General features: G+C 43.9%; 2 protein-coding genes across 3 annotated transcripts; one reads left to right on the top strand and one right to left on the bottom strand.

The window, feature by feature from the left end:
* Window positions 1-109: 109 nt before the first annotated feature.
* On the bottom strand, window positions 110-14,214 carry LOC119735651 (cytochrome P450 2U1-like). 2 transcript variants are annotated; one of them, XM_038209444.1, is made up of 5 exons: window positions 13,283-14,214; window positions 9,045-9,516; window positions 4,440-5,074; window positions 3,082-3,406; window positions 110-2,181 (listed from the first exon to the last, which is right to left on the bottom strand). In XM_038209444.1, exons 2-5 carry the CDS (start codon window positions 9,460-9,462, stop codon window positions 2,000-2,002), a joined length of 1,560 nt encoding a protein of 519 aa, XP_038065372.1. In that variant the 5' UTR covers window positions 9,463-9,516; window positions 13,283-14,214; the 3' UTR covers window positions 110-1,999. The 2 variants fall into 2 exon arrangements, with proteins under 2 accessions (XP_038065372.1, XP_038065373.1); XM_038209445.1 differs by lacking the exon at window positions 13,283-14,214 and adding an exon at window positions 10,126-10,611.
* A 2,310-nt stretch (window positions 14,215-16,524) lies between these two features.
* Window positions 16,525-27,417, top strand: LOC119735652 (trichohyalin-like). The gene is made up of 9 exons (XM_038209446.1): window positions 16,525-16,729; window positions 19,305-19,454; window positions 20,426-20,692; window positions 22,140-22,190; window positions 22,663-23,112; window positions 23,777-23,880; window positions 24,587-24,778; window positions 25,735-25,883; window positions 27,014-27,417. Exons 1-9 carry the CDS (start codon window positions 16,601-16,603, stop codon window positions 27,061-27,063), a joined length of 1,542 nt encoding a protein of 513 aa, XP_038065374.1. The 5' UTR covers window positions 16,525-16,600; the 3' UTR covers window positions 27,064-27,417.
* The last annotated feature ends 97 nt before the right edge of the window (window positions 27,418-27,514 follow it).

The following is a 27,514-nucleotide window of genomic DNA, read 5'->3' as shown; positions in this document are numbered from 1 at the left end:
CTCTGTAATTCCCCCAATTTTATGGCTCTCGGAACTCTCGAATATAGAATATTTTGAGGGAAAAACTTTTATTCATGAGCTCACAGTTATAATTTCACAGGGAGTTTAGTGTCGTTACTATTTTTTATCAAGTTGGGCCTACACTTTTTATTAATAATTTGTTCGGTTACAAGTTGAATAGCTGCAAATGGTCAACTCTACATTAAAATTACAGTCAATAAAATAAACGGGTTTTGCAGGAGTCTACATTGCCTACGACACCTGGAAGTATGCGAGTGAACTTTGTTTTGAAACCCCACCCAAAACATAAACATGAATAATCATGTCACCCAAATATTAGGCCTCCGTAAGAATCTGTTTTCTTTTTATTTGTTCCTCCAATGCGTTAGCCACCTATTTACAATGGGGTTTGAAGGTGGCGCTTATTGTACATAATTCTTATACATACAACTAGCTTCAATATATTTAGAAACCTTTTTGTGTAAAAAAACACATTTGACAGAATTTAGATGTTTCCCTAACTTTTTAAAGTTTATATCATAAGGCCTACCTCCGACCAAAAATAGAGAGTTGAACGCTACGAAGTATTGACTAACGATATTATACACAATACATAACATACACAGTATCACTTACAAAATTTACAAATCACGCCGATAGATCTCTGCCAGGTTTTAACCTTTAAGGAAAATTGTAAAAAAAAAATTCAATTTGTGTTGTTACCATAACCGAATAACAAATACTGCATACGAAATCCCAATAGATTAAACGAGTTCGATATATTCAAATCAAATAAACCTATTATACATGGATACCTCAGTACATGTGCAGCACAAATACATAATTATGCAAATTAACAACATAACGTAAAAATATCTTTAAAAGTGTCTTACACTGAAATCACAGATGACATCTTAGGATAACAACAAGATGGCATTATTTTCAGGTATTTGAATACAACAATTATATAAGGCCGTATAGGCCTATCTACGCTGACATCAATAGAAGTTTTCCCGGAGCACTACAGAAGCTTCAGAAAATTCGTAATAATTCCGTTAATTCACGACAAGATATGAACTTGCCAGCTTCCACACGTTTTTCCATCAACGGTTGATAAGCATGTAGATATCTTGATTTAAGAAGTTTATAAGTTTACATCTAAAAAGGAATAAACTAAACCCTTCCTATAAAGACACCAACAAGATTTTCTACTTTGGCTAAATATAATGCGAATGTGAAAACCCTTCTCATGGTGAACAATTTCAGATTTCAGTTTTTGTTATACGAAATACAAGATGGGCACTTTCAAGATTACACTTTCAAGAAATATTTGCTGAAGGATGTTGATCTTGCAACGACACAGAACATTCGGCGACTGACTTTCAAGAACTATACGACCGCCGGGAACATAGGCTAATCAGTCGCCGATTTTTGGCAACCTGAGCGTAACTGCGACGATGAAGGCGATCGGCATCAGTTGGCGCTAAAAAAAAAATCGACAGTCGAAAGAGCAGACAAACTTCAACGACAGGCAGGAATCAATCGCAGTCGACCTGTGCGAAGTTACGACGTCGTGCGCTCATCCGAATCATCTTATTTCATTATAATTACGTAGCCAATCAGCGTGCGACAAAAGTTTGAATGAACAGACGTGGCCGTGGAAGATCGTTTGATTGTTATCAGCACGCGCACCGTCACTTTGAAGACGTCACATGATCGCGTCTATGCCATGAAATCGTCGTTGCGTTGAGGGTGAGGTGGGCATGGTTGCGATTATTTTGTGTCGAGATTCCACGAGAACCACACGATTTCCTAGTTTTGTGACCTGTGCATTACTTTTCTGCTTGATGCCGACGGTTACGTCGCTGCGCGCAAGCAAATCGCAGGTCACTCTGATTACCTTCGGTCCCAAAATTGTCCCGCATCAAAGCTATCAATCGACAATTTCAATGGCTGTGAGGTCACCTGGAAGTATTTACAAGCACTGTGATCTCGTAACTCATCGCAGCTGGGCGCAGATCCGGAAGGCTTCTGGGTGCAAGGCGGGTCCGCACACCGCCCCCTCCAGGTCTGGCGTGGGGTCTGTCGGGGATATTGTCAGCCTGTATCGCTGCATGATGGACGCGAAGATGAGGAAGGCCTGGTGCTTAGCGAACTGCTCTCCGGGGCACATACGGGGACCTGTGGATGACAGACAAGGGGATGAAATCGACGTTGGAGATTATTATTCACTCGTAATTATTATTTACTCGGGGAATCAGGTTGGCGTAGCGGTACTTTCCTCGCCTCCCACCGCTGTGACCCGGGTTCGAATCCCGCCTGGGCCAATGTGAATTGCGGGTTTTCAGTCCTAACCTGATTCCTTTGGTTTTCCTCCCAGCTCTAAAACTGTAATTGCTTAGACTCATTGTCTTCTCTCGACAGGTGTCTTCAGGCTTGCGGGCCTGTGCCTAGGGCGCTTTTGAAATCCTTGGTTTCATTACCAGAAATAATTAATCATAATAATAATAATAATAAGCAAAGCTCTGTCAGAGGGCGCTATAGTGCTTGTTAATGCTTTCGGACGTACCCACCGCCCAAACAGGGCACTGGGAAGGGCTAATTTCCTGTGGATGTATGACGTAATTTCCTCGAGCCCTCATTGGATAAAACATGTTTGTACAATATCACGGGTCATGCTTTCCGTCTGCGCATGATACGCTTTTTTGCACATAATGAACATGCATTGGATGAGGTAGTTACCTCCCCATAATGCTTTGCGGGCCTGTGCTTTTTGAAAGAGATTAGCCCTTCCCAGCGTCCTGTTTGAGCGGTGGGTACTAGCAAAGTTAATTAGTTATGCACGAAAGATTTGGCGAGTTGAAACTGCCGACTGTACTGTTTTATTATTTGTTTTTGCCGCGTTTTCTAGCATCAATGTTCACTAAAAGCATTGGAATGATGTCCGCTGTAAATAACTAGCCGTTAAAAGTGGTCCAAAAATGGTATCTCAGCGACCTTAAAACTACATTACCTCAACCTGAGATATGTAGGAACTTACTAGTTTAATTTGAGATGTATTTCGTTCTGAAATATACGTACCAACGCCAAACGGCATGAAGTTCTCCGTCATGATAACGGCCGACTCGTCTTTTGATAGGAACCTGCAAGGGTCGAACAGTTCGGGCTCTTTCCATTCCCGGGGGTCGTGGTGCAAGGCCCAGAAGTTGGCCAGGACCTGGGCGCCTTTTGGGATGAGGCAACCACCCACAGCGGCGTCCTCGCTAGCCAGATGGGGCACGCTGACGGTGGCGATGCGACACCGCTGGATCTCGAACAGCGTGGCCCGCGTGTACGGCAGCAAGGGGCTGTCATCCAGAGAGGGTAGCCTGTCGCGGCCGATGGCGCTGTCTATTTCGTCGTGAATCTGGCGGGATTAAAGAAAGTCTTCGTTGAGAAAATTATAGTTTTGCTGAAATTCAAGTGTCTGTTTAAATAGGATAGTAACAATAACAACATTCAACCTAAAATCAGGGCCCATGATAGAGCAAGTCATGATAATGTAACGTTCAGATGAGCTATCTGGAACGTTCATGTGAGGTCATCTCAACTTAACCATACGTACTGCACACGATGTGACATAGCACGATTGGAACCGGCGTAGCGTGAATATCCGACTCGATGAAATATGGACTCGTTGGTAGCATTGCCCATGCGTAAGTATGATAATTTGGAGAGTGACTGGTCACGTGCGAGGGATTACCCAATAGGGAAAAGGAGTCCCGGGTTTTCATGGGAGTCGGATTTTCATACGACACCGACCAATTTGAGTGTTTAGCCAATGGGCGCTTGTAATCATGTCTGCGTACACGTGTGTATGACGAACTCACTAACGAACCGGATACCATTCGGTTCAAGCTTGCAACTAGGACTTTTCTTTTCCTAAGGTAAACGGAGGAACAAACGATAGAGGTTTACAAGTAACCGTGTAAAGTATTAAGTAACCAACACAAGTTTGATTGGCTAGGTCGCTATGGTTAGGCTAAATTTGGGTAAATACGCAAGTTTTTCCCCCTTTGTATCTACCAATGATCTGAAAACGGCCAATAGAGATGCGTGGTTCTGAGTAGAACCACAGATGCTGCATGCCTTGATCGACTTGCGCTCATATGCTCTGCAGATGCTATCAGGACCGTTATCATTTGACTGCTGAATATCAATGGAAAATGACAGAAAAGTCGAGAGTGTCCGAAACGTCTTGACAAGATCCACACTTCACGTAAGGAGTATGTCACTTTGAATGGTGCAGGCCAGTCATGCTTTACCAAAGTTGTTCTCTCCAAAGCAATGACTTAAACACATTTAATCCAGGATTGGTAATTAACTGGCAAGGTTTGCATATCCACCTTTGCAGACAAAATGGACAGGTTTCATAAAAACTAAACACTGTGTTGGCCTACCCTTTGCTGGACACTCTTGTACTGAGTTATAAACAGCAGCGTCCACAGGACATGCGTGGCCGTTGAGAACGACCCAGCAATGAGGATGTCAAGCATGCTCCTCCACACATCCTCCTCCTCAAACTTAAGCCCCTCCCCTTCCTCCTGTCTCCGGCTGACCTCAGCCAGGTACAGGTCCACCACGTCCCTGGGTCGATTGCAGTTGTTGTAGGTCACCTTGTGCTGGTCGACCAAGTCCCGTATGAAGTCTGTCAGACCGGTCACGGCGTCCCGGTACTCGCGGCAGACCGGCGTGTGGTAGAGGAACGGCAGGCAGTTGCCGATTGAGACCGCCGAGAGGTTGTCCAGCACTATCTTGGAGTTGCGCACCAGCGAGTGTAAGGTGGGGCTCTCGTACTCGTAGCGGTCGCCCAGCGCGATGGCGCAGAACAGGTTGGAGGTGGCGCACTCCAAGAGGTGCTGGGGGTCAAAGGGTGAGCCGCCATATTTGTCGATGCTTCGGCAGAGCGCCGCAGCTTCCTCCTGGATCCGCTGGCCCAGGATGCCGCTCTTGCTGAACCCAAGCGTGCGGAAAGCTCGCAGGATGAACTTTCTTCTGGCCGCCCAAATCTCTCCATTCTCCCAAGCCAGGCTGCCTGCAAAAAGATCAGGATCAATGGTAAGATAGGAACAAAGAGGACTGTAGGCTTGGACCAGCAAAATAATTTCAGCATTTGGAGGATCTACATTACAGTATCTCTAGCCCAGTAATGCAAATGTTGACGGGTGCCTCACAGGACTGCAGCCTGCATGCAAGCAGATAGGCCAGGAACCGTTTACGCCGACGAAATTATAAAAAAATCCAAAAACAAATGAAGCCCTCCATCTCCGAACAGGACTTTAAAGCTCATTTGCAAACCAGTGGTCTAGTGCATGGAAGGATTTGTTTTTTGTCAAAAACAGCAATTGGCTTCACGACTTGCTTTAGGGGTTGGTAATCCTTGAAGAGAAATATTACCGTAAATGTATTGAATCGACCCCAGAAATTGACCAGCAAGGGGCAGATGGTTAGGCTTCGTGGCTTGAACATCTCTGAGATTAGAAAGTCTCGCCTGATTTGTGAACGTGAGGGTATTTATCATTGGTGCCCATTCATTTACTATTTACAACTATTATTGAGATGACAATACTAGTACTGGCCGATCAGCTGAACCATGGCACCGCTTTCGAAAACGTGACTACCGTCAACCTGGCCTCGCTCGACGGGTCAACGAACGACAATGCCTTCCATTAATTACCATCCCCCTTTGTGTCAAGTGTCACTTGGGCATTTCGGGATCTGAATTGTACAAAAGGACCGAGTTTTCTCCGTATTTTTAGTTTCTGTATAGGCTCTGCTGCAAGGAAGGTACTCGCGAAAAAAATATTCCCCTCGGGTGATTGCATTGGGTTTTGAAGCTGACTTTAGTTTTGGTGATTTAATGACAACCATGTCGACATCTGTATTGGGCAAGAGTTACTGTTATTCTGGACTCAGTTATAATATTGTAGTTTAGGTTAGAATATTTCCCAGGCTTCCCAGCTGTTTCACTCCTATAAAGTTGGGACATTAAAAGCATTACGCAAAACTGGTGGGGAAAAACTCTATTAATAGGCCTATATTGCGATGTACGAGGGTGTTTAAAAAAAAAAAGGAAACCCAACTTCAAAGAATGAGTATGGACGACGATCTGTTTACTGGCTATAAAACTGGTATCATCTGAAAGCGTAATGTCTATGCTTTTCAATGATACTATGTTTAGGTTTTCAGAGTCATGCATCGGTGAGCATCATTGTCTTGAAAATTGGATGCAAAAATGCAGTTGGTTCACTTTCACAAGAAAAAGAAAACCACTGGGCACGGTGTGCCTATTGTTACGAAAATGTCTGTGAAATGGCTTGAATGTAAACCCTCCGGAAAAGGGCACGTTGTTTTGAACGTGGCTTTGTCAAAACGAGAAATTCATGACAAACAATAAAATCCAGTTATGAAACCAACCCGACTTTTTTCTTTCTTTTTTTTTGGTTTCTTTTTATGCACTCGTGCCTTCTTGTATACTTATTCTCATGCACACCACGCCTATTGTGTTTGACATGAAAGTGAATCAACTGCAATTTTGCATCAAAATCTCATGACAGTGGCGCTCAGTGATGCATGAACCTGGAAATGTAAACCAGGTATTGAAAAGCATAGAGATTACGCTTTCAGATGATAACAGTTTAACAGCCAGTAAACGTTTAGTCTGTCCATACTGGTTCTTCAAAGTTGGGTTTCCTTTTTATTGAAACACCCTGTAAAGTGGCAACTTAACTCGGTTAAAATACAACACAATTTGTTTTCCATTTACACACCACAATATTAAGACATTAAGACATTAAGACAAGCTTTTTTTCGCGAGCTCGAAGTGCCGTGCAAAATGAGGCCAAATGAACAGAAACCACTCGCAAAATGTCAGAGAGTAAACTTTTTTTGTCTTGTACCTTAATTTAAACATGATTTTTTTAATGATGGACAAACAGTTAATTTGGAAAACATTTATATCGGCTTCCAGGGCTACTCAACGAAAGTTTCATCACACATGTAATAGAGCTTGGAAGCAGTGTTGGAGCAAAGGCTTTGACCCTCAAGGCCAAGGCCAAGGCCAAGGCTTTGACCCTCAAGGCCAAGGCCAAGGCCAAGGCTTCGACCCTCAAGCCTCGAGGCCAAGGCCAAGGCTTAACCCTCAAGGCCAAGGCCAAGGCCAAGGCCCTGTTTTATGAAATGACCACTGATATAGAACTAATTATAGTCACATGAGTGACACATCATCACGCAAGGGCGGATCCAGAACACAATTGGGGGGGGGGGGGCAAAGAAATGTTGGTCCCCCCCCCCCCCCCCAAAAAAAAAGTGGGTCAAAAGATTACGGCTTGGGCTTCGGGGCCCGCTTAAGGGCCCCGAAAAAAAATTGGATTCGAGATGCTCTGTGGTGCGATTTGAGGCAATTTCTGACCATTTTAACCGATGTTTATTTAGGAAAAGATGGTGGTGTACTCATTGCCTGCCTTTATTACGACGTCACATAAAAAAAAAAATGGTTTCGTTTTTTTTTTGGGGGGGGGGGGCGTGGCCCCTTTTGACCCCCCTGGATCCGGCCTTATCATCACGAATTGCTCGTTACGAAGAACAACATTTCTTAATTGCAATCAACATGCTCGCATAGGCCTACACCGTTTTATGACTGCACTGTATCTATTAACGTATAAGTTCAGGTCTTCAATATGGTTTAACTAAACAAAATAATGATTTACTTCTATATTGACACACAATTCTCCCAAGTGTAACAAAAGGGGGATCCAAGAAACTGATTTGGGAAATTTTTATTTGCTGGCCCAACATGGTCAGAAATATCAGCATTATCTAAAACAGATACATGCAAATCTTTAGCACTTATCAGGGAGACATATACAACCAATCAAATCTATTCCATAGTTATATGCAATTAAAGTGATCATCTCATTAGCCCCACAAGTGTACGGAATATTGTTGCAGCAAATCTACTACAATGGTAACAACATGTGATGCTATAAAAGTGGAAGTGTGCCTAACACACAAATCTATATGGTGCTTCCCTCCTCCATCGTACATGTAATACGATTAAAATGGTAACAGCAAAATTTCGAACAGATTTATCTGGAAAATGCAAAACTCTATGGGCCTTGAAGAGCCTTGACTCAAAATTGCAAGGCCCTGAACCCTCAAGGCCAAGGCCAAGGCCAAGGCCAAGGCTTTTGCCCTCAAGCCTCGAGGCCAAGGCCAAGGCCCTAAAATCCAGCCTTAAGGCAGCCTTAAGGCCAAGGCCCAGCATCAAGGCACTACATCACTGCTTGGAAGTTCACCCCTGAAGACGCCGCCGCGCTTCTGGAACCCTTGAACAGAAAAATAAACGTGCAAACATTCTAGAATTTGCAATTATTTGAAAGAAGGCCCTTTATAAATACTAGCATATCAATTCATGGAAACTGATAACTCGCCTGACGTGAAAGAGAAATATCGTGCCCCAAAATGACCAAATAGACGGAGGCTCTGTTGGGAAAAACTCGTGTGCGTAGCAGCGCCATTAAATCGGGCCTATATGAGTTTGGAGAATGCATAGAATGACCATACTTTTTCCAGCTAGGAAGGATGACAAAGGAAGTTTTTCGGTTTGCTTCAGGAGATTTTTAAATCTCCGATTTCGGGGGAAACCGAATCAATTATGCAAAACGCCAAATCTTTAGTACCTGTATAAGGCCGCAGTTCCTCGAGCATCTAATTTTTGTTTGAAGTTAAACATTAAAAGCGTCTAAATGATTCTGAAGCCACTGAGGGAGCCAAAATCGGAGACGAAGCTAGAGCGGGAGTCTCGACACTGACCCCCCCCCCCCACACACACACACACACACACACACAGACCGAGGAAGAACTGCGCCAAAAAAAAACCCAACTGGAGACACCTTGATGACCTACGGTTCCTTCAAATGAGAACTGCAATTTCACCAGAGGAATTGTTTTTCTGAAGGAGAGAACTTTGGTTGAATTCCAAAATTTAAAATTAAATCAATTACCTTGAACCGGGAAAGACACTTTGACGAGCCCCTGAAGGTGTCTGTTGTTCATTCTGGCGGCCTGCTTGACGAAGGCTTCCCTGATACTACTCCGGTCATTGAGCACCACCAACAGCTGGCCGGGCGCCAGCCGCAGGCCGAACACGGCCCCGTGTCGCCGGGCGATCTCCGTGAAGGCCCGGTGACCGTAGTGCTTGGTGTACCAGACGATGGCGGGGATGCTGCCGACTAAGGGCCAGGATCGCGGGCCGGGCAGAGGCCTGCCACTCGGCCGGGGCTGGGCGGCGTTAGCGCCTCGGAGCCGGGAGCTGGATCGGTGGGCGAGGACGAGCACCGCGCCCAGGAGGACGGCAGCCAAGGAGAGGAGATGCAGGGAGGCCTTGGTGGAGACGATCCAACGAGAGATGGTGGCGTACATGATGATAACTCCTCCAATTACCTATCTGTTCGCAAAACGTACTTTAGCTGAGACCTGGATTTCAGAGAAAAATGGCCCCAAAAGGGCAGACCGATTTTAACAAAAGGAAAAATTTGCTTTGATACCCGACACCTTAGCCTTTTAGCTGGACACACTAGAGACACTTGAGAGCTGAGACACCTGCAATGTGACGTCTATTGAAAAGTTGGACTGGTTGCCTTTACCTTGTGGTTACTCTGGTCAGCTCAACTTGAGCAACACTTAGAAAAGGGAAGGTTGCTCAGTCTATTTAGATGTGATAGGGGAGCTGCTTTGAACTGTCAACCGATCCCGTTAGCTCGGTGGTCGAGTGGTAAGACATCTGCACTAGAAAGCAGGAGGTCGTGGGTTCGAGTCCCACCCGAGTGATTTTTTTCCAACTTTCACTCGGGAGGTAACACACCGAGTACACAGTGTTTAAACGTCGGTGAAGGGCAAAAACCTAATTTGATTTTCCACTCCCTTGCTGTCAAAGTTCGGGAAGAAGGAGTGCATGTAAACTTGACATTGTGGCTGTGGAATGGTAAACAGGTTTGGGTCGGAACGTCTAGTACATAATAATCTGCCTTGGATTGATTAAATTCCCCTATCCTCGTACGTTCTTAAACTGCATGCGTTCCCTACCTTGATGGTTATATGTCCGACACCCTTTATGTTCCGACTTCACATATTCCAATTCCTAACTCTAACCCTAGCTAACCTAACCGGGAGTAACACAGTCTTATGTGCGGGTTGTTGGAACATAGGGGTGTCGGTACATAGAGCAGTCACCACCTTGACAACGCATCCAGATATGCAAGAATGTGGGAAGATACTTGTATACCAAGGAGAACGCCTATTCACACACCTTGTTATACGAGAATCTCGCCAGGGGATTGGCACTCCACTTATCGCCACTTTGCCCTGTTTGCTGACTTGACCATTTTCATTCCCTTGGACAACAGAACCCCATTCAATGACCTGTCACTCAAGTCCTCCGCTTGGGACATAGGCATGATTTGCGTCCTCTTGTTGAACGGGACATATTTCGAAAACTGCTCATGGGTGCAGACCACTGACCTGCAGGTAAAAAAAACTGGATTGCTCGTTGGCCACTCCGAGATGTGCAAACAAGTGAAGCTTGTGAAGTGAAGTGTGCAAACGAGTGTTTTTCTGAGAAATCTGGGAAGATATTTGACCAGGAATACGCTCAATTTTTCAATGCATCATCTTTTAGGGTTGATCATCTTTTAGGGTTGATCATCTTTTGGGGGTGGTCATCTTTTAGGGGTGATCATATTTTAAGGGTGATCATGTTTTAGTGGTGATCATCATAGGGATGATCATTTTTTAGGGGTGATCATCTTTTAGGGGTGATCATCTTTTAGGGGTGATCATCTTTTGGGGGTGATCATCTTAAAGCGGTGATCATCTTTTAGGGGTGGTCATCTTGTAGGGGTGATCATCTTTTAGGGGTGATCATCTTTTAGGGGTGATCATCTTTTAGGGTGATCATCTTTTAGGGGTGATCATCTATTAGGGGTGATCATCTTTTAGGGGTGATCATCTTTTAGGGGTGATCATCTTTAGGGGTGATCATCTTTTAGGGCTGATCATCTTTTGGAGTGGTCATCTGTTCAGTAGTGGTTATCACCTTCTAGTGGTGGTCATCTTTTAGGTGTGATAATCTTTGGAGGTATAAATCACCCAAAAGTCATGGATTAAACCCCCAAAATATGAACAGCTAGAATGTGAAAAAGTGTAAATTAAGCTTTCATTTGACGTATGGGATGTACACCTGTGAGGGTACATGAACAATATGTTATAAGCACAATATGTACAAGGTCACTCAACCCATTACCGCAGGTAGGAAGAAACTCCCACCCAAATAGCCTGGCTTTTGAATTCCACAATCACTTCTTGCTGTATGTCCCCGTCATCTACAGGGTGGTTCGCACTCGCGATACTCCATTGTCCACGGACAATACGCAAAAGATCCACCCCATTCTCGCACTGATCACTTTGTCCCGGACTGGCCATTATTTACTAATAAGATTCCAGGGTACCCGCGGAGCTTTATTCTTCCTAACAGTGTCAGGCCCGGAGCTCCAGGTGTAAACAAGAATTCAACAAGAGTTCGATAAATCGGGAGGAATGCGGTCGTTTAAGGTAATTACAACCGGCCCCTAATTGCAATAAGGCGATCGATATATTGTGTCCTGGCCTAGCTATTTAATACTGCTTATAACATAACAAGGGAAGATACACGCCGGGTCAGCTACCTTGTGATCTGCCGGTATCTCTCTGTATCCAAGCAAAATACGGGGAAGTTGGGAACGAACCTACTCATTTAATGAGACTATAACCTTGCTTAAAGAGAAGATAGAACCACAACCACAAGTCTGTGAAATATTTCCGAGGTTTAAAGAAAAACAATCACTAAAGTAGTTCTTTAGTGTTAACTACTGTCATTGCAAAGAACACCCATGGGAGCCGATCGAATGCGAATCCAGAGGCGTAACTAGAAAGGGGGGTTACGTGCCCACTTCGTTAGGTTATAGTGTTAAGCAGCGTAATATTTTGAGCAATTTGTGGCTTCACACGCAAACAATGCACAAAGTGCAAACCATTTTACATTCTATGTGCCTTTAAGACGCTTGTGTTAATTTTTAAAAGACTAAAAAGATTCAAATTAGGTTTTGCCCTTCAAAATCGGCCAACCGATCCCGTTAGCTCGGTGGTCGAGTGGTAAGACATCTGCACTAGAAAGCAGGAGGTCGTGGGTTCGAGTCCCACCCGAGTGATTTTTTTCCAACTTTCACTCGGGAGGTAACACACTGAGTATACAGTGTTTAAAAACGTCGGTGACGCAAAACATTGCATGTGCATTGAGAGTACCCAAACCTGTCCGATGGCACATTATTTTGAGTGATTGTATTACGTGAGTACTTAGTTCTTGGTACTTGGTGGTTATCCTCTTCAGAACTCCTCGAGGAAGTATAACTAAGAGAGTGGCATTAACTAAATCAATGATTTAAATTGATTGTGGTTTGGGGCATTGATGACATCTTGGGCTAATTTGTTCCATTTTCTGACTGTTCTTGGTAAGAAGGATTGCATGTGTCCTGAATCCTGGATAAGAAAAAGTTGAACTGTTTTTCAAATAGTCAAAGTTGTCCATTCGATGAAAGCTATATAATAAGGCGTCGGGATTCTGCATTCTGCGCTTTTCATCGGGGGATAGATTTGCGCATGAAAGAACCAGTCTGACACCTCTTTACAAAGGTATCCAGACAACTCGACCGTTAGTTGCCAACTCGACTCCAACCAACTCGCCCGACCGCTGAGACAACTTGTCTGTTGTGAAAACTCGACCCTTTGCCCAGTCGTCCGTTGTAGGCCTACCCGAGTCGACTTAAAACTTGGAGTCGAGTTTGCAAACGCTCGAATCGTCTGACATCCTTTAGAAACTACCAGTCCATCAATTCATTGGTGTCTACAGCTGATGTTTGCCAAAAGGAACATTTGGTACCAAATCCCCATTACTTTATCTTCGCAGTCGACCCCAAAACCATCTGAGTTCTCCAGGAAACAAAACACACCCACAAAAATGAGCATTCAATATGTAGTACCGTATGCCTCAAACACTATTAACATCACATTGTCTCACGTTCTGCATATACAGTGAAAGAAAAGTTTAAAGAACACTCTTCCATTGAATAGAAACACAGACTGTTATTGATTGCTATAATAAGTTTTGAACATGGAGTTTCAAAAAAACAATTAACGAATGAAAACTTACCGAGAAGCTGCACTATGTTGCTCCGGTGGAAAAATAACGATCCCCTTGTCTTCCCAGATTCTTCTTATTATTTGCTGGATTTCGGCAAAAATGATCTGGATACAATTCGCACGAGTCTACAATGGGTGCACGTATCGGCATCTGACGCGATTTATGATCCCAAACTGTGTAAAAGCGTGAAAGAAAATATCGGATTTGTCGAATCAGAAATCCAGGTTCGCACTCTGCAAGCCGACGTGGATATGGGTTATAGAAATACCTGAAATTCAAGGTATCCTATTTTTAATCCATGCAACAAGGTCGCATTATGAACGGTGTCCCGCACAAATTACCATGCCAGAGTAGCTCCAAATGGGGGGGGGGGGATTTTCACAGCTACCGGGTTAAGAAAACACTTCCGTTTGCTGGCATGCAAACTCGACCTGAGCAAATAGAAATATTAAATAATAACACTCCCACGCATTTCACACGGAAAAAAGGCTCACAATTTCGTCGAGATTTGAATGACAAAAAAAGAAGGATTCATATGCAGAACTGTCCATTCGCTCGAGTGGGAAAGCCTCCATAGATCCACCAAAAAAGTCCAGGTGGGTTGGTGCGGGCTTAAAGACTTGACTGCTTTATTTATGAAGAGACAACTTCCGTGTGAAGTTCATATCAACTTGTGTACCGATTCCATCCGACGCCTGCATAATATTTTTTCACAATCAAACAATGCTTCCTGTTATACGTGCTGATGGATGAAGATGTCAGTACACGTTCACCGGCCGAAACGGGACTACAATACACAGAATACCACCACTGAGGATATTTACCCCAGTGTGCCAGTCACCGTTGGATGCGCCCAAAAAGCCCCTCTATGCACCCCTAGCAGCCCGGCTTCTCACGCACACCTGTGATACGGCAAGGTTGAATCCTCGATCAAATAAAGGCAATCCCCGCCCCTATTCTTCTCCCTGTCCATGGGACAAGTGACGTCTTTTCACAGATCACGGCTTCACTACCTTTCTAGGGTTGTTTGCACTCCGTTCAAGGCTGTACCACAAGCCACAAAAAAACCTTCTTTTTTTGATAATAGCTTTGTTGCTGTAATATCGTGCAGATGGATAGCAAGCTGGGAAATCCGAGCATCCCAGCAAATGATTTTGCAGTTCACCAAAAAAAGTCATCACAGTATTAAACAACAGTGCATACGTACCCAATGAACGTCGGTAAGTGTTTGTGTTCCAGGACCCCACCACACACAAACAACAATTATAACACAGGCCTGTATGATCAAACGCTTACCATATTTAATAATGGCATTGCAATAACATAATTTCGTGCAATCTGAGATAATCTTTCTCGCCGTCAATAGCTCAATACGCACTTCATAGGCCTATATACTCCTAGCTGTTGATAAAATGAACGTATCATAATGTCCTCAGTAGCATCAACTGCAGTACAGATTAGCCATGTTTATGCACGGTCCGGTCAGAGTCAATGATCGAAGTCAATATTTGTTTAATGTGCAGGTAGCTATCTCAATGGAAAGAGAAACTATTATGAACAACGTACATTTTTGTTTGTTGACATGATGATTTTTTTAACCTATATATCCTTATGGATCCTTTCGATTTTGGCTTTTCTTTTTGAACTACAATTCTAACGTAACTGAATGGAAGTCAAAGTTCTAAAAAATATGTTTAAAACCGTCACTCTTTTATGTGAAAGTCGAAAGCCACTCATGTCTAAACTAACCGAAACAATAAGTGTAATAATTTATGTGTGGCTAAAACTCCTTCTAGGCTGATGTCGTTTCATTTTTGTTTTATTGCTAAACAAATATAGACTGTGACTCAATCATTTACTTATTTATTTCTGCTAATGAAACCGAGGATTCTTCAAAAGCATGCCGGGTGTCACGGGGGGTGGGAGGCAAGGGGGCGCTTCCCCCCCCCCCCCTCCCGGAAAAGCAAAACAAAACAAAACAAAACAAACACAAAACAAAAAAGTTAATTTAATTGGTTGGGGTGCTAATGTCCCTGTCCATGCACCCTCGAAAAATGATAAATCGAGAATATGCAGGAAAAGTACAGGGATTTGTGGGGGGGGGGGGGGGGAACCGTCATCGGCACCACGAACTAACACCCACTTCCGCGTGAGTTTCAGTTCGTGGTGCCGATGACGAAATGTGCGTTGCCTCTCTCTACAGAAAACAATCCTGGCGACGCCCATGCTCAAAAGTGCCGGGCACTGTAGCTCTGATATTAGCCTAAAGAAAGAAGACAATAATGACTACAGTTTTAGAGGTAGAAGGAGGAAAAACCCAGAATAACAGTCTGGGGAAAACCCACGGCATCAGTTAGGGACTGAAAACCAATCCACATGTGGACCAGGACAGGAATCGAACCCGGGTCAGCGCGGTGGATCGATCATGGAAGGCAAGGAAAGAACGGCTACGCAAACCTGACTTCTTACTCTTTACAATGACGATTTGATTTTTGAAAACGACTTCAGTTTTCGACCGGGGGATCATAATATGCCAATGGCTTGTGATTTTTTTTAAGCCACAAACTTTCTTCAAAGAAAATGCATCTTCAAGTACCTTGGGTGTTTTTCTTTCTATATTCAACGTACGCGCGCGCAAATAAGTTGGGACGACACCCTTCATTTTCTATTAAAACCTTGGATTGAACTATCCGGTTGGGTCAAAAAATTCTGTATTTAATAAAGGAACAACAAATAAAGTAAATTTACCTAACGTAAAAGGGAGTCAGGCTGGCGTAGCGGTACTTGATCCTTGCCTTCCACCGCTGTGACCCGGGTTCGAGTCCCGCCTGTGCAAACGGGGCCGTAGCATAAGCCCGGACGCCTCGTAAGTCCGACGCCTCATGAGTCCGACGCCTCATGAGTCCGACGTCAGAAAAACGAGGCGTCGTTTCATTTGTCGGACTTACGAGGCGTCGGAGCTATGAGGCGTCGGAGCTATGAGGAGGCCGCCGGACTTATGAGACGTCGGACTTATGGGCCTTTATTTGGTTAGGGGATGCGATTTTGTCGGACTTATGAGGCGTCGGAACTATTGAGGCGTCGGACTTATGAGCGGACCCCGGGCAAACAAAGAGGGACTGGGGTTTCAGCAGTGATTTTGCCGGCGAGACGTGCTTTTGGCTGACTTTATGTCAACAGAGGGCGGTGCGCGGAATAGAGACGGTACAAAATCGATTATTCGAAACCGGAACCGTACGTACGGCGCCGCTGCTTTTTTGACTTAAATTAATGGCGGCTGAATTGTATCTGTTTTGTTCGTAAAATCACATTCCCCAACCTCAAAACATGCAGCCAGCCAGCGGTTTTTATCGTAAAAGTCAGACGAATTTGGCAAGAAGACCAGCCAAGGTTGTGCCAGTGGGCGCTTGGGTCGAGTTAGAGTCCCAAAATAGCCGGGTTAAATGTGGTGCAGTCGTGAGTAAAATTACAAATTTATACATGTTAATCATGTTAATTGTTAATGAACATTTTGCAGTTTTTAGTCTGCCGCGATGGAGAGTAAACATTTGGAAAGATTCCCATATCTGGCCATCACTTGTCACCCTGTGCACAAAACCTATGAGAGTGGTTTGAAAATTTCGAAGTGTTTTCTCAGTAAATGGGCCTAGGCTAGCTGGAGTTACCCAGCCCTGAGTTTTATCATTGGGTTGTCATTTAGGCTGGAGCTAGTTTTGGTAATCCTTACTTTTAGGACCCCATTCCTATATAAGGTTACAAGACTCACCAAAACAGCTGACTAAATGACACTCAAAAGTGACATTCTGATATTTCTTGTCTTATATCTGAACAGTATGACCCTTCTTGAATATATCAGCAGGTTTAATTTTGTGGAAAGAGGCTGGCAGGGCTTTGATTTATGAGGGAAATTAGGGGGTAAAACACGGCAATGACAAACAGTAAACAGACTCAAAAACCAAGATGGCAAACTGCAAAAAAGGTAGGAAAGTCACATTTTCTTTGAAAGTGCTTTCAAAATTACAACTTTAGAACATTAATCAGAAGATAAAAGATTTCTTTAGCCTGCAAAGGTCACTTTGGTACTGGACAGTCTATTGCCAAAGTCAGTTTTGAACAGAACTTGTGAAAAATAGAGGTGTCCTAAAGATAAGGATTACCCTAGTTTTTCACGTAACCGAGCAGCGTAGGCAGGTCCCAAAAAAAATTGCACTAGTATCGGTTGCGGTTCCAGTACCGCAGCTGTGATGCGAGTGGTAAACCTCATATTAGTGCATGAAACAGTCATCGGGTGTTACGCTTCCGCGTGACGTCATGCGCCAACAGCCAGCGCAGCCGGCAAAAACGACTAGTTGACAGCCTGGTAACCAACCGCCATTCATTGTACACAATTTTTTTTGTGCACAAACCAATTGCGGTCCTGGCCATGCATGCAAGGTTGTCAGGTTAGCGGTTATTCCTCCTTTTTTCACTGCAATTGTAGGCTGAATCTTCATCGTGGATCGTTTTTTACTTCAAGGACCTGTGTAATGGTTATTCCAGGCAAGTTTGGGGTGAGTTGCAGTTGCAATTAGTGTGTAACGGGGACAAAATTGAACATTTTCCAATTTTTTTTGGGACCTGCCTACGCTGCTCGGTTACGTGAAAAACTAGCTCCAGCCCTAAATGACAACCCAATGATAAAACTCAGGGCTGGGTAACTCCAGCTAGGCCTAGGCCTACTTCAGTTTTTTTCCCTGAAAAAAATGTTTCAACCTGACGCTGCTTTTTCTTTACATAGGCCTACACGACATATCATCTCATACTCCTAGAACTATGAGGCTCCACTACGTGGAGCCTCATAGTTCTAGGAGTAATCATCTCAAACGTAGCCTTGGTCAATGCTCTCGTCGTTATTCGTCCCGTACGCGGTCAATCGTCGGCATACATGTATATCCCAGGCCTCACGCGCTATGCACATGCATGTAAAAATACAGCGCGAACAGCGACCTCATGCGGCCACTATTTTTTTTTGCAAATCAGTTGGGGACGATCGAGAGCCTTGGTTCAATCGTCGGCAAAAGCTTATGTTTTTTCTTTATTTTGCGCTGGATTTCTAGCGCACGACCTCGTATGCAAATACAGATAAGTGTAGGCGGGGCTAATATCTGGAGTGTCCAATCACACCTTGGTAAATCCGGACGTCATCAAATTATTTGCAGCTATTCGCCTTTTGCGGACGTGACAGGAACCACAGTTTTGTGCATTGGTGCCGTGTGCAGAGACACACAACGTGTACGTGTATGGATTATGTACGGTGCCACGTTTCACTATGCAAGTTTCCACGCAACGATCGACCAATAAGAAAACGACATTTAAGGTCAGCTAAGGCTATTAACATAATGAGCACCACCCCCAAAACCTCAGATGAATGATTGAACCAAGGCTCTCGATCGTCCCCAACTGATTTGCATATAAAAATAGTGGCCGCGTGAGGTCGCTGTTCGCGCTGTATTTTTACATGCATGTGCATAGCGCGTGATTATGCCGATGATTGACCGAATAACGACGAGAGCATTGACCAAGGCTATCTCAAACGATGCGTGTTATGCAAATTGACGTTCAAAATACCGACGCATGTGGATGGTCTGTAGGAAACGATGTCATTTGAACGAGACCTAGTAACCAGTCTCCCGTCCGGCTTCCCTGTCTCCATCCTTTTTGCCCAGCCACCTCCTTTTTTAAATTTAAATTTTTTATGTCAAACATTTGCAATATATTTTGCACATTTTTGTCTTTTTTATTTGTTTCTAACCAAATTGTACATATTTAGAAAGGGTTATGGCAACTGTGGACACAATTTCGTAAACATCAGCAAAATAGTCGAGAAAATTGAAGAATCCATCTGCCATATTGGAAAATCCGCAATCTTGGGATAAAGGAAAGAAACGCCCACCTCCTTCATTTTTAAAGAAAGCCAGACGAGAAACTACTTTTTTTATTACTCGGCCTTAAGCATCCGTGTTTACAAATATAAATTTTGTTTTCCTTTCAGGTGTCTGCTGAACAGGAAGAGCAACGGATCCTGCAGGCTCAGGCAGAGAAGCATGCCAAGCTGGAACGATTCCGACGGGACGTTAAACAGCGGGTCCGGCAGCTGCAGCTGGTCAAACAGCAAGAGCTGCTGAACGAGTCCTTCCATGCGGTGAGAGTCCGTGTAGGGGAACATGGGGACAAACTCAGGGAAGCTGTTCAGCACAGAAAGTTGCTACAAAGGCAGAAAAACATAATGCTGTGTTTCCGGCAGTGTTGTAGTACTCGTACTCGAAATGATAGTAGGGCCTACTCGTAATCAGGCAGCAAAGTACATGTACGTGTACTCGACATATCAACATTGTACTCGATCATCAAAGTACTCGTACTTGAATAGCAGTGCTAAAAAAAAAATGGTGTAGCTTGACTTACCATGGCCTTATTTTATTGATATTTTCTGTTTGAAATGGTTGATAGGCTTGCAGAGAAATCAAAGTTTCCTGGTGAGTAAGCCATGATCGAGTTGGTCTGTATATCAGTCTAACTGGGCCTGGGCCAATTACGCACAATGAACCAATTGCGGCATGGCAGTATTCGGAAATACAAGTACTCGTACTCGTTCTTGTACTGGGATCTACAAGTTCTTGTACTCGGAGACCTGTACTGGCACTCGGAAGTACTCGTACTCGGTAACCTAAGTACTCAGCAGTACTCGGTACTCGGAAAAATTACTCGACTACAACGCTGGTTTCCGGTAACCTGATGGACTCGAACAATTTAAGTGTGCCTAGGGTCGGCAGTTGAAATTTCAGCTTAAATATTTCCCATAGAAGCTCTCAAAGTATTCCATGTACATGTAAAGTGGATTTCGACAAGTGTGGTGTTTGACAAACAATAAAACCTCGCAACTTTTTGCGATTGAAATAACGCGGTGGACAGTTTTCATCATCTCAAAACTGTTCTCACTTTATGAATAATGGAATTAAACAAAATACTATTGGGATGTTCAGTGGATGATTGAATATTTGGTGTACTGCACAGCCCAGCCTCCCCCCCCCCCCCCCACATAATTTGATTATTCGATTAATTAGCCTCAACCAGAGCACGGCCCTAATTGTGGGAATTTTTCGTTTTCTGCACCAGGTTGAACTGCAAAGCAACGTCGTCCAGCAGAGCTCCCATGCTGCCGAGCGCTCCACGCCAAAGAAAGATCGCTGCCTGTATCGTCATGACAATGAGGCCCTTGCCATTGGTCATTCCTCAGATAACGTGACGTCTGGCAGCGAATCGGAAGCCGAGGTGGCTGTCCGCGTCGACGGCGGTCAGCTGACAGAACGATCGCACCGGGTGCATCGCATCGTGTCGCAGGCCAAGCGCAGCCTGGCTGCCAAGCAGATGTGCCAACCACAGGTATGATGGATTGTTAAACCCATTACCAATTGTAATACATTGTATTACATTGTGTTTATTTGTGATCCTTAAAACCATTTAGTGCTTGCGTGGTTTCGGGCGCTACAGGAAGTAAAAGTCAAGGTGGTAATGATGTCAGGATTTTCTCTCATGCATGCTAATTTTTAATTTTGATCGGCATGTCATCAAAAGTTGTGTCTCCCTTTCAGTGCATGTACATGTAGGTTGCGTTTTTATCTGCAAAGAAGGATTTTGGTAAGAAAACTGGAGATAAAAAGTAACCTGGTACCTGGCATTTTTGGTCGGGTGTTTTTGCTTCCCTTCTTATACTGGCTGGACTCTATGACGAGCATAATAGCCAGGCTTGTGCGGGGGTGTGTTGGGATTTATTAGAGTTGCTGCTTAAAACTGATCAGTGACGTTGCGTTGACTAATGAATCAACCAGGGCATTCCACTCTGTCACAGTTCGTGGAAAAAATGAGAACTTGTGGATGTCCAGGCAGGCACTATGGGTGATGTTACCTTTGGTGTTGGTATGGCGTGAGCGTCGGGTTGCTGGCTGTTGGATAGCGATCACTGGGGATGTCGACCAAGTTGTTGGTGATCTTGTACATTAGGATGAGTCTTGGTTGTCGTCTCCTATCCTCTGGTGTGTCCCAGCCTAATTCCTTATTAAAGTATTTGAGTTACTGTGCCTGCAGTGCGGATGGAGTTGCGTTTAATGAATCTGGCAGCCCCCCTCTGGATTTTCTCAATGTCTTTGATGTGTCCTTTCTGGTGGGGATCCCATGCTACGGATGCGTAATCGACATGAGGTTGGACGAGGCTGGTGTATGCTGTCTCCTTCAGCTTCTCTGGACAAGCGTAAAGGTTGCGTTGCACAACACCTAGCATCCTGCTGGCTTTCGTAGTAGCACGTGGATGCATTTGTTGGGTACATTACATATGATCGTTGTCTGTTGTGATGTTGTCATATAATATAATAATATAATAATCGGCATTTAAGAACGCCCAAGGTTATTAGTAAACTAAATCACAGCGCTTACAGTATTATTATTACCCCTGATCATTGGGCCAATTAAACATTCCAAATACCATCTCAGCTCCCTGGGGAGTATACAGCTTGATGCTGCCTGTTAGGCGCAAGCAAGCTAATTCAATCACAATAACCATCGCTGCCCTCACAGGTACCCATTTACTCCTGGGTGGAGAGAAGCAATGAGTGACAAAGTGCCTTGCTCAAGGGCACACGCACCATGACCCCGGCTGGACTCGAACCCACAACCCGCAGCTTTACCCGCAGACCACGAATCCAGTGCCCTTAACCACGAGGCCACAGCACTCCACTCATGTTTACAGTACCTCAGTTTACAGTCCAATTCCCTAACATAGGGTTCTGGTCCCAATCCATACCTCTTTACTCGTTTATTGACTTTTGTTTCACAGGCCAATCTTCCCGGCGGAACATGGGGAAGCCAGTACTCAAGGGACAGACAGGTCAGCACTAATTTCTCTTGTTATACATGTACAATGGTAGTAGTTATACCGTGATAATGTGCCATTTGTTTGTACTTTACCAGGATACACTAGCAAATAGACCGATCCATTTCAGCCCCACCCCATGGTGTTCTTACCAATCACAGCTGTGGTTTGTGTCTAAAGTCTGACATGCTTGCAGGTGCGTATGAGGCGGGGCTGAAACATGCAGTTTGGTATTAGAGAGGTACATGTACATGTGTAAGTTGCCCACAAGTGCAGTAAGCGTGGCTTAATGGATTGGTCTATTGGGGAAACTGCCAACACTGTGCTGGATAGCTCAGTTGTTATAGAGCTACAGTGTATAGTGTTCTGGAAGTTTTGGGTTTCAAATCGAATTTTATGTAATAATTCAAAATGAACTTAGTCGCTTTTCCTTCTGTTTATCTTTGTGATGAACAACTTTTACTTTTGTAACCCCCCCACCCCCCAGATACATGATCCAGTAAATGCAGATGAGTCAGGAAGCAAACAACATGTCAACGATATCGAGAGCGAAACAACGGACAGCGACACAAGGATCCCCCAACAGACAATCGACGAACTCTCCAGTTACGGAGAGGGGGAAAACCGCCCTCCCTCTGGATCACATGACCCGGACGCTTTGCGCCGCTTGGCCGGGGTCCCGGCCCCTAAGACGGTGACCTTTTCTGGCGACCTGGGTAGGGCGAGAGGTCGCGGGGTGACAGGTCAAGGAGAATCTGCAAGATGCAGTGTCAAGACTAGAGCGCAGGGCGACCTCTGTGATAAATATGCAAATGATATGCAGATGAGGTCAGAGGTCAGACCAAAGCCGAACAGGAGGGAGAAGGAGCATGTCAAAATGTCAAGGACCGTTCCAGAGCTGCATCCTGGTGTTCTTAAGGAGGAAAACAAAAGAAGGGTATTGTTTTGTTAAAAAAAAAAAAAAGGGGGTTTCTATTTTTAATCATCCAGCACAAAACCAGTCATTTGGACAAACTCTTGAAAACTGAGGTTTTAGCAATCATTGGGAAGAAAATTGAATAAGCTTTCCAATGATGTACAGAATATAGAATTCAGCAAAAGTAATAGGTATTGTCAGTTCCCAATGTTCGGGACTCAGAAAGTTAAACAAAAAGTCGAGAAATTTTTTAATGAGGTTTCGCTAATGAAATCCTTACGAAATTTATAAATTAACTTCAGTGTATACTTCTAATCCCTGAATCTGACTTTCAATCATTTTTCACCATGTGTGAAATGCTGAACCTCAGAATACGCCTGTGCAACTTCTGATTGATTTTGTACTGAAGGGTCACAACTTCATTCCATTCGAACCATTTAGACATTTTTAATAACTTAAACTTGCCTTTCCCACCAAAGCTAGATTTGAATTTTTGTCTCTCAAACTTTTTGGCCAAGCTTAGACTCAAGGAAGTCTAAATCATAAGTGACAGTCAGTCAGGAACAAGAAGAGCTGTATCGGCTAGCCTCTCTATGACCAGCAAAATCAAGTAGGGCACCAGTGCCCTGGAGTAGGATAGTGGGTACCTGGGAAATAATAAAAAAATAACAAATTGTGTTTGCAGGTTGGCAACCAGTATTCCATGTACCGTCGGCTGTTCATGGACATCGAGCGGGAACAGGTGCGAGAAAACATCCGCAAGAAGGAACATCAGAAGAACATTCAGAGGTAAAACAATCAGCCTGTGCAGCCCAAAAAATAAGCAAGAAAGAAAATCACAACAAAAACAAAAACAACCAAAACAACACAGGGAGTAAAATTCATTGGGCTTTTGACCATGGCATAACAGAGTTTGTAAGTCATCACAAGTCAATCACAACTCAACACAAGACAAATCTAGTCATCATAAGTCCATTACAAGTCAAATCACAAGTCATCACAAATCATCACCAGTCATTATAGATTCATAAGTCCATCACAAGTCCATCACAAGTCCATCACAAGTCATCCCAAGTCCATCACAAGTCGATCACAAGTCATCACAAGTCCATCACAAGTCATCACAAGTCCATCACAAGTCTATCACAGCTCAATCACAGGTCAATCACAGCTCAATCACAAGTCATCACAAGTCATCACAAGTCATCACAAGTCATCACAAGTCCATCACAAGTCAATCACAGGTCAATCACAGCTCAATCACAAGTCATCACAAGTCATCACAAGTCATCACAAGTCCATCACAAGTCAATCACAAGTCAATCACAGGTCAATCACAAGTCAATCGCAAGTCTATCGCAAGTTAATCACAAGTCATCACAAGTCATCACAAGTCAATCACAAATCAATCACAACTTCACCACAAGTCTTCAAGGTATGTATGTGACAGGCTTTACAAACAAATGACCTGAGTTTTGATTCGTTTTGGATTTAGTCTCAAGGAAGAGAAAGAGAGGGACCGGAGGAGGGCGGAAGCCGATGCCCACCAAAGGGTAGAGCCCAGGAACCACCTGACGGGGGAAACGGAAGAGGAGGTGCTTCAGCGCCAGAGGGAGGAACAGCAGCAGATGGAACAGGTCATGCAGAGGGAGAGAAACAAAAGACAGAAGAGCACCGAAATAAGCAGGTAATGGATGGTTGGACGGTTGGTTTGAAAAGTTGCGTGACACGAAATGACGCATTTTACGAAAGTGAATCAGTGTGTTAACCCTCGGAGCCGAGTGACCAAAAAAATCACACCGTGAAACCACATGGAGAATTTTATCACCACACTGTTTCTAGGTCAATAACTCCCTCATGCACAAGATATAGGCAGGTTACATGGCCTTTGTGTGGGCCAGGATTGTTTACGACCTCTTGAGATCTGGGCGGCACAAGGGGTTGACACAGAGAGATCGGCGGCACAAAGGGGTTGGCCACTAAGATCTCCAACTACTGCACAAAGGCATTAGGCGCCTCTTGGGGCTGCTGTCTTTCAACACTCCTTACTCTGCAGTGGTTAGGGTCTGGCCAAGGGGAGTCTACAGGCTTGTGGTGTATAGTAGGGGTGAGGATTACATTGAATCTTGGCCTTATTGGCCCATTGAAAAAAAAGTTATGACCATATTTGGAAAATGTGGAGAATTTTATCACCACGTGGCCACACCGAGGGTTAATCTACAGCTTGCACAAAAAAATGACACGATGCACACACAGGCGGTTGCTATTATTCGTCAGTTTAGTGACATCGCGTAGCTGCAGTCAACTAAATGAGAACGTGTCCCGGACGCTGATTTCGGGCGCAATTCAAAACATGACCCGGCAACTTTTGAATTGAAATCGAGATCCTAGAATGCTGTTTTTCTCGGAATACACAGCATTCACTGAGCTGAAACTTCATCAGGTTAGTTGTTGAGCACCCATCTTTAGATTTTGAGCACTTTTGTTGCTTCAAACGAAAAAAATGCACAAATGACAAATGATGTACTCAACCATTAAAAGAGTTCATACATAAAGTCCATACCAAGTTTTGTAAACCAAGCATTATTATCGCGAAAATTATCTCGAACCCTTTTACATCTCCTTTTATTGCATCCCATGTAGATACATCCGTGCCCTGAAGGCGATGATGCGGGAGAAGATAGAACAGATGGGCCTGGAGGTGCCGCCATTGTGTGCCTGCGGGCCGAGTGTCTGGGACGCCAACCCTGAAACCTGCGCCAACAATTGTCTGTTCTATAAGAATCCAAAAGGTCAGTCCGATATTTCTGAATGCTTGGTAGTGACTCTGGCTCTAGCTGTGGCATTTTACAGAATTGTGTTCTAGTCGTTAAATTTGTTAAATTTTTCCAACTAGTCATTTAAAGGGTCCATGAAGTAAATTTTTCTGAGGAACATATTTTGTGCAACTTTTTACTCCTCTTAAAATGTATGAGTACTATTTGACATCCCTTTTTGGTCAATGTTATAGACAAGTGCACTTCTTGAAAAATTTAAAAATTGTCCAATGATGATTTTCCGGACAAGAGAGGGCGCTGTTGCTGTGATGTCATTTCAGGAAGACACTGTTCTGAGTCTAGGGGTTTTATGTTCAAATTGTGAATCCAAAAATTGCTGATTGAAAACGTGTACTGGCTTACTGTCATGAACTGACACAACATATAACCAAAGAAAAGAAGATTTAGGAAAGTAAAATGTTCAAAATTCTGGCAACTTTTTGCGCTAAAATAGCTGTAACATTGAGATTTCTGCCCGAATATAAGGCCAAAAAAATATATATTTGGTCTCTGGTCAGACCAAAGTTAAGGAATTGACGCGGCCACGCGACTTTTTTTTTTTTTCTTTTTTTTTTTTTGTCTTCAAGCTTGGATTGTACAGACAAGGTGGGGTACTATTTTGCTTTTTTAGTGTCCTCATGTACATTGGTGTCCTCCATAATTTGCCTTGGTGCTTTCGATCATTTGCCTTGGTGCAATTTCCCATTCCTTGGTGCTCTTTGGTAAAAAAAATTGAGGAGGTGCGGAAATAGAGGGCGCTGTTGGAGCTACCACGGAACATTTTGGGAAAAAAAAAGATCGACGCGCATGATTAAAATCGACGCACGCGCTGACCAGAGACCGACTTATTTTTTTTTTTTGGCCTAAGGCTAAATGGTGCACTTGCAAATAAAATAATTACATTGCACACACCCTTTAACTGTCAAATTATAAACAAGTTTTGTTCACCCCAATTCATGAGAACTTGGCATATATGCTCACCGTACTCTCACAACTCACTTTGTAAAATTGGGTCACACATTTCTGAACAGTTAACTTCCCTTTTTTGCCAAATGGAGTGTGCAAAATGACATTGTGAACAAAAGATGTCTGTTTTGTTGTTGCAGCATATGCGAAGGCTCTCCATACTCTACTGGTGTCATGTGACCTGAGCTAGCAAGACTGATTCAGCCGCCCGTCCACATTTTTCCTCGCAATTGATATTTCAGTTTTACTCAAAATGTGCATGTGTACGCTGTCTTTGAAAAAAAAAATTCTTTGGTTATGCAGGGATAGTTCAACAGGAAATGTATTAGTCGTCACGTCGTACGTTACGTTATCGCTCTTCTGGTCTGCGATGTATTTGTTGCGGCGATCTGTCTGAAGATCAGGAAGGCATTGCAGTGAGAGTACTATAGTGGTGTTCCCCAACATGGCGCACTTCGACGTTTACCTGACTTTCCTCGTGTAGTGTCGCCAAACCTCTTTGGTGACAAACCTCAAATTCATGCAGTGAAATACTGGTACTTTGGCATTATTAATGCTTGCTATTTAACCTCTGTGAACAATTTCGGTGTCATGAAATTTTATCCGAAAAACGGTGGTGTCCGGAAATTGGGCAAAAAATG

This window comes from Patiria miniata, unplaced genomic scaffold, assembly GCF_015706575.1.
Source record: "Patiria miniata isolate m_02_andy unplaced genomic scaffold, ASM1570657v1 HiC_scaffold_29, whole genome shotgun sequence".
Taxonomy (NCBI): domain Eukaryota; kingdom Metazoa; phylum Echinodermata; class Asteroidea; order Valvatida; family Asterinidae; genus Patiria; species Patiria miniata.
The sequence above is the reverse complement of the archived record's forward strand: the minus strand, read 5'-3'. Positions and strand labels throughout refer to the sequence as shown.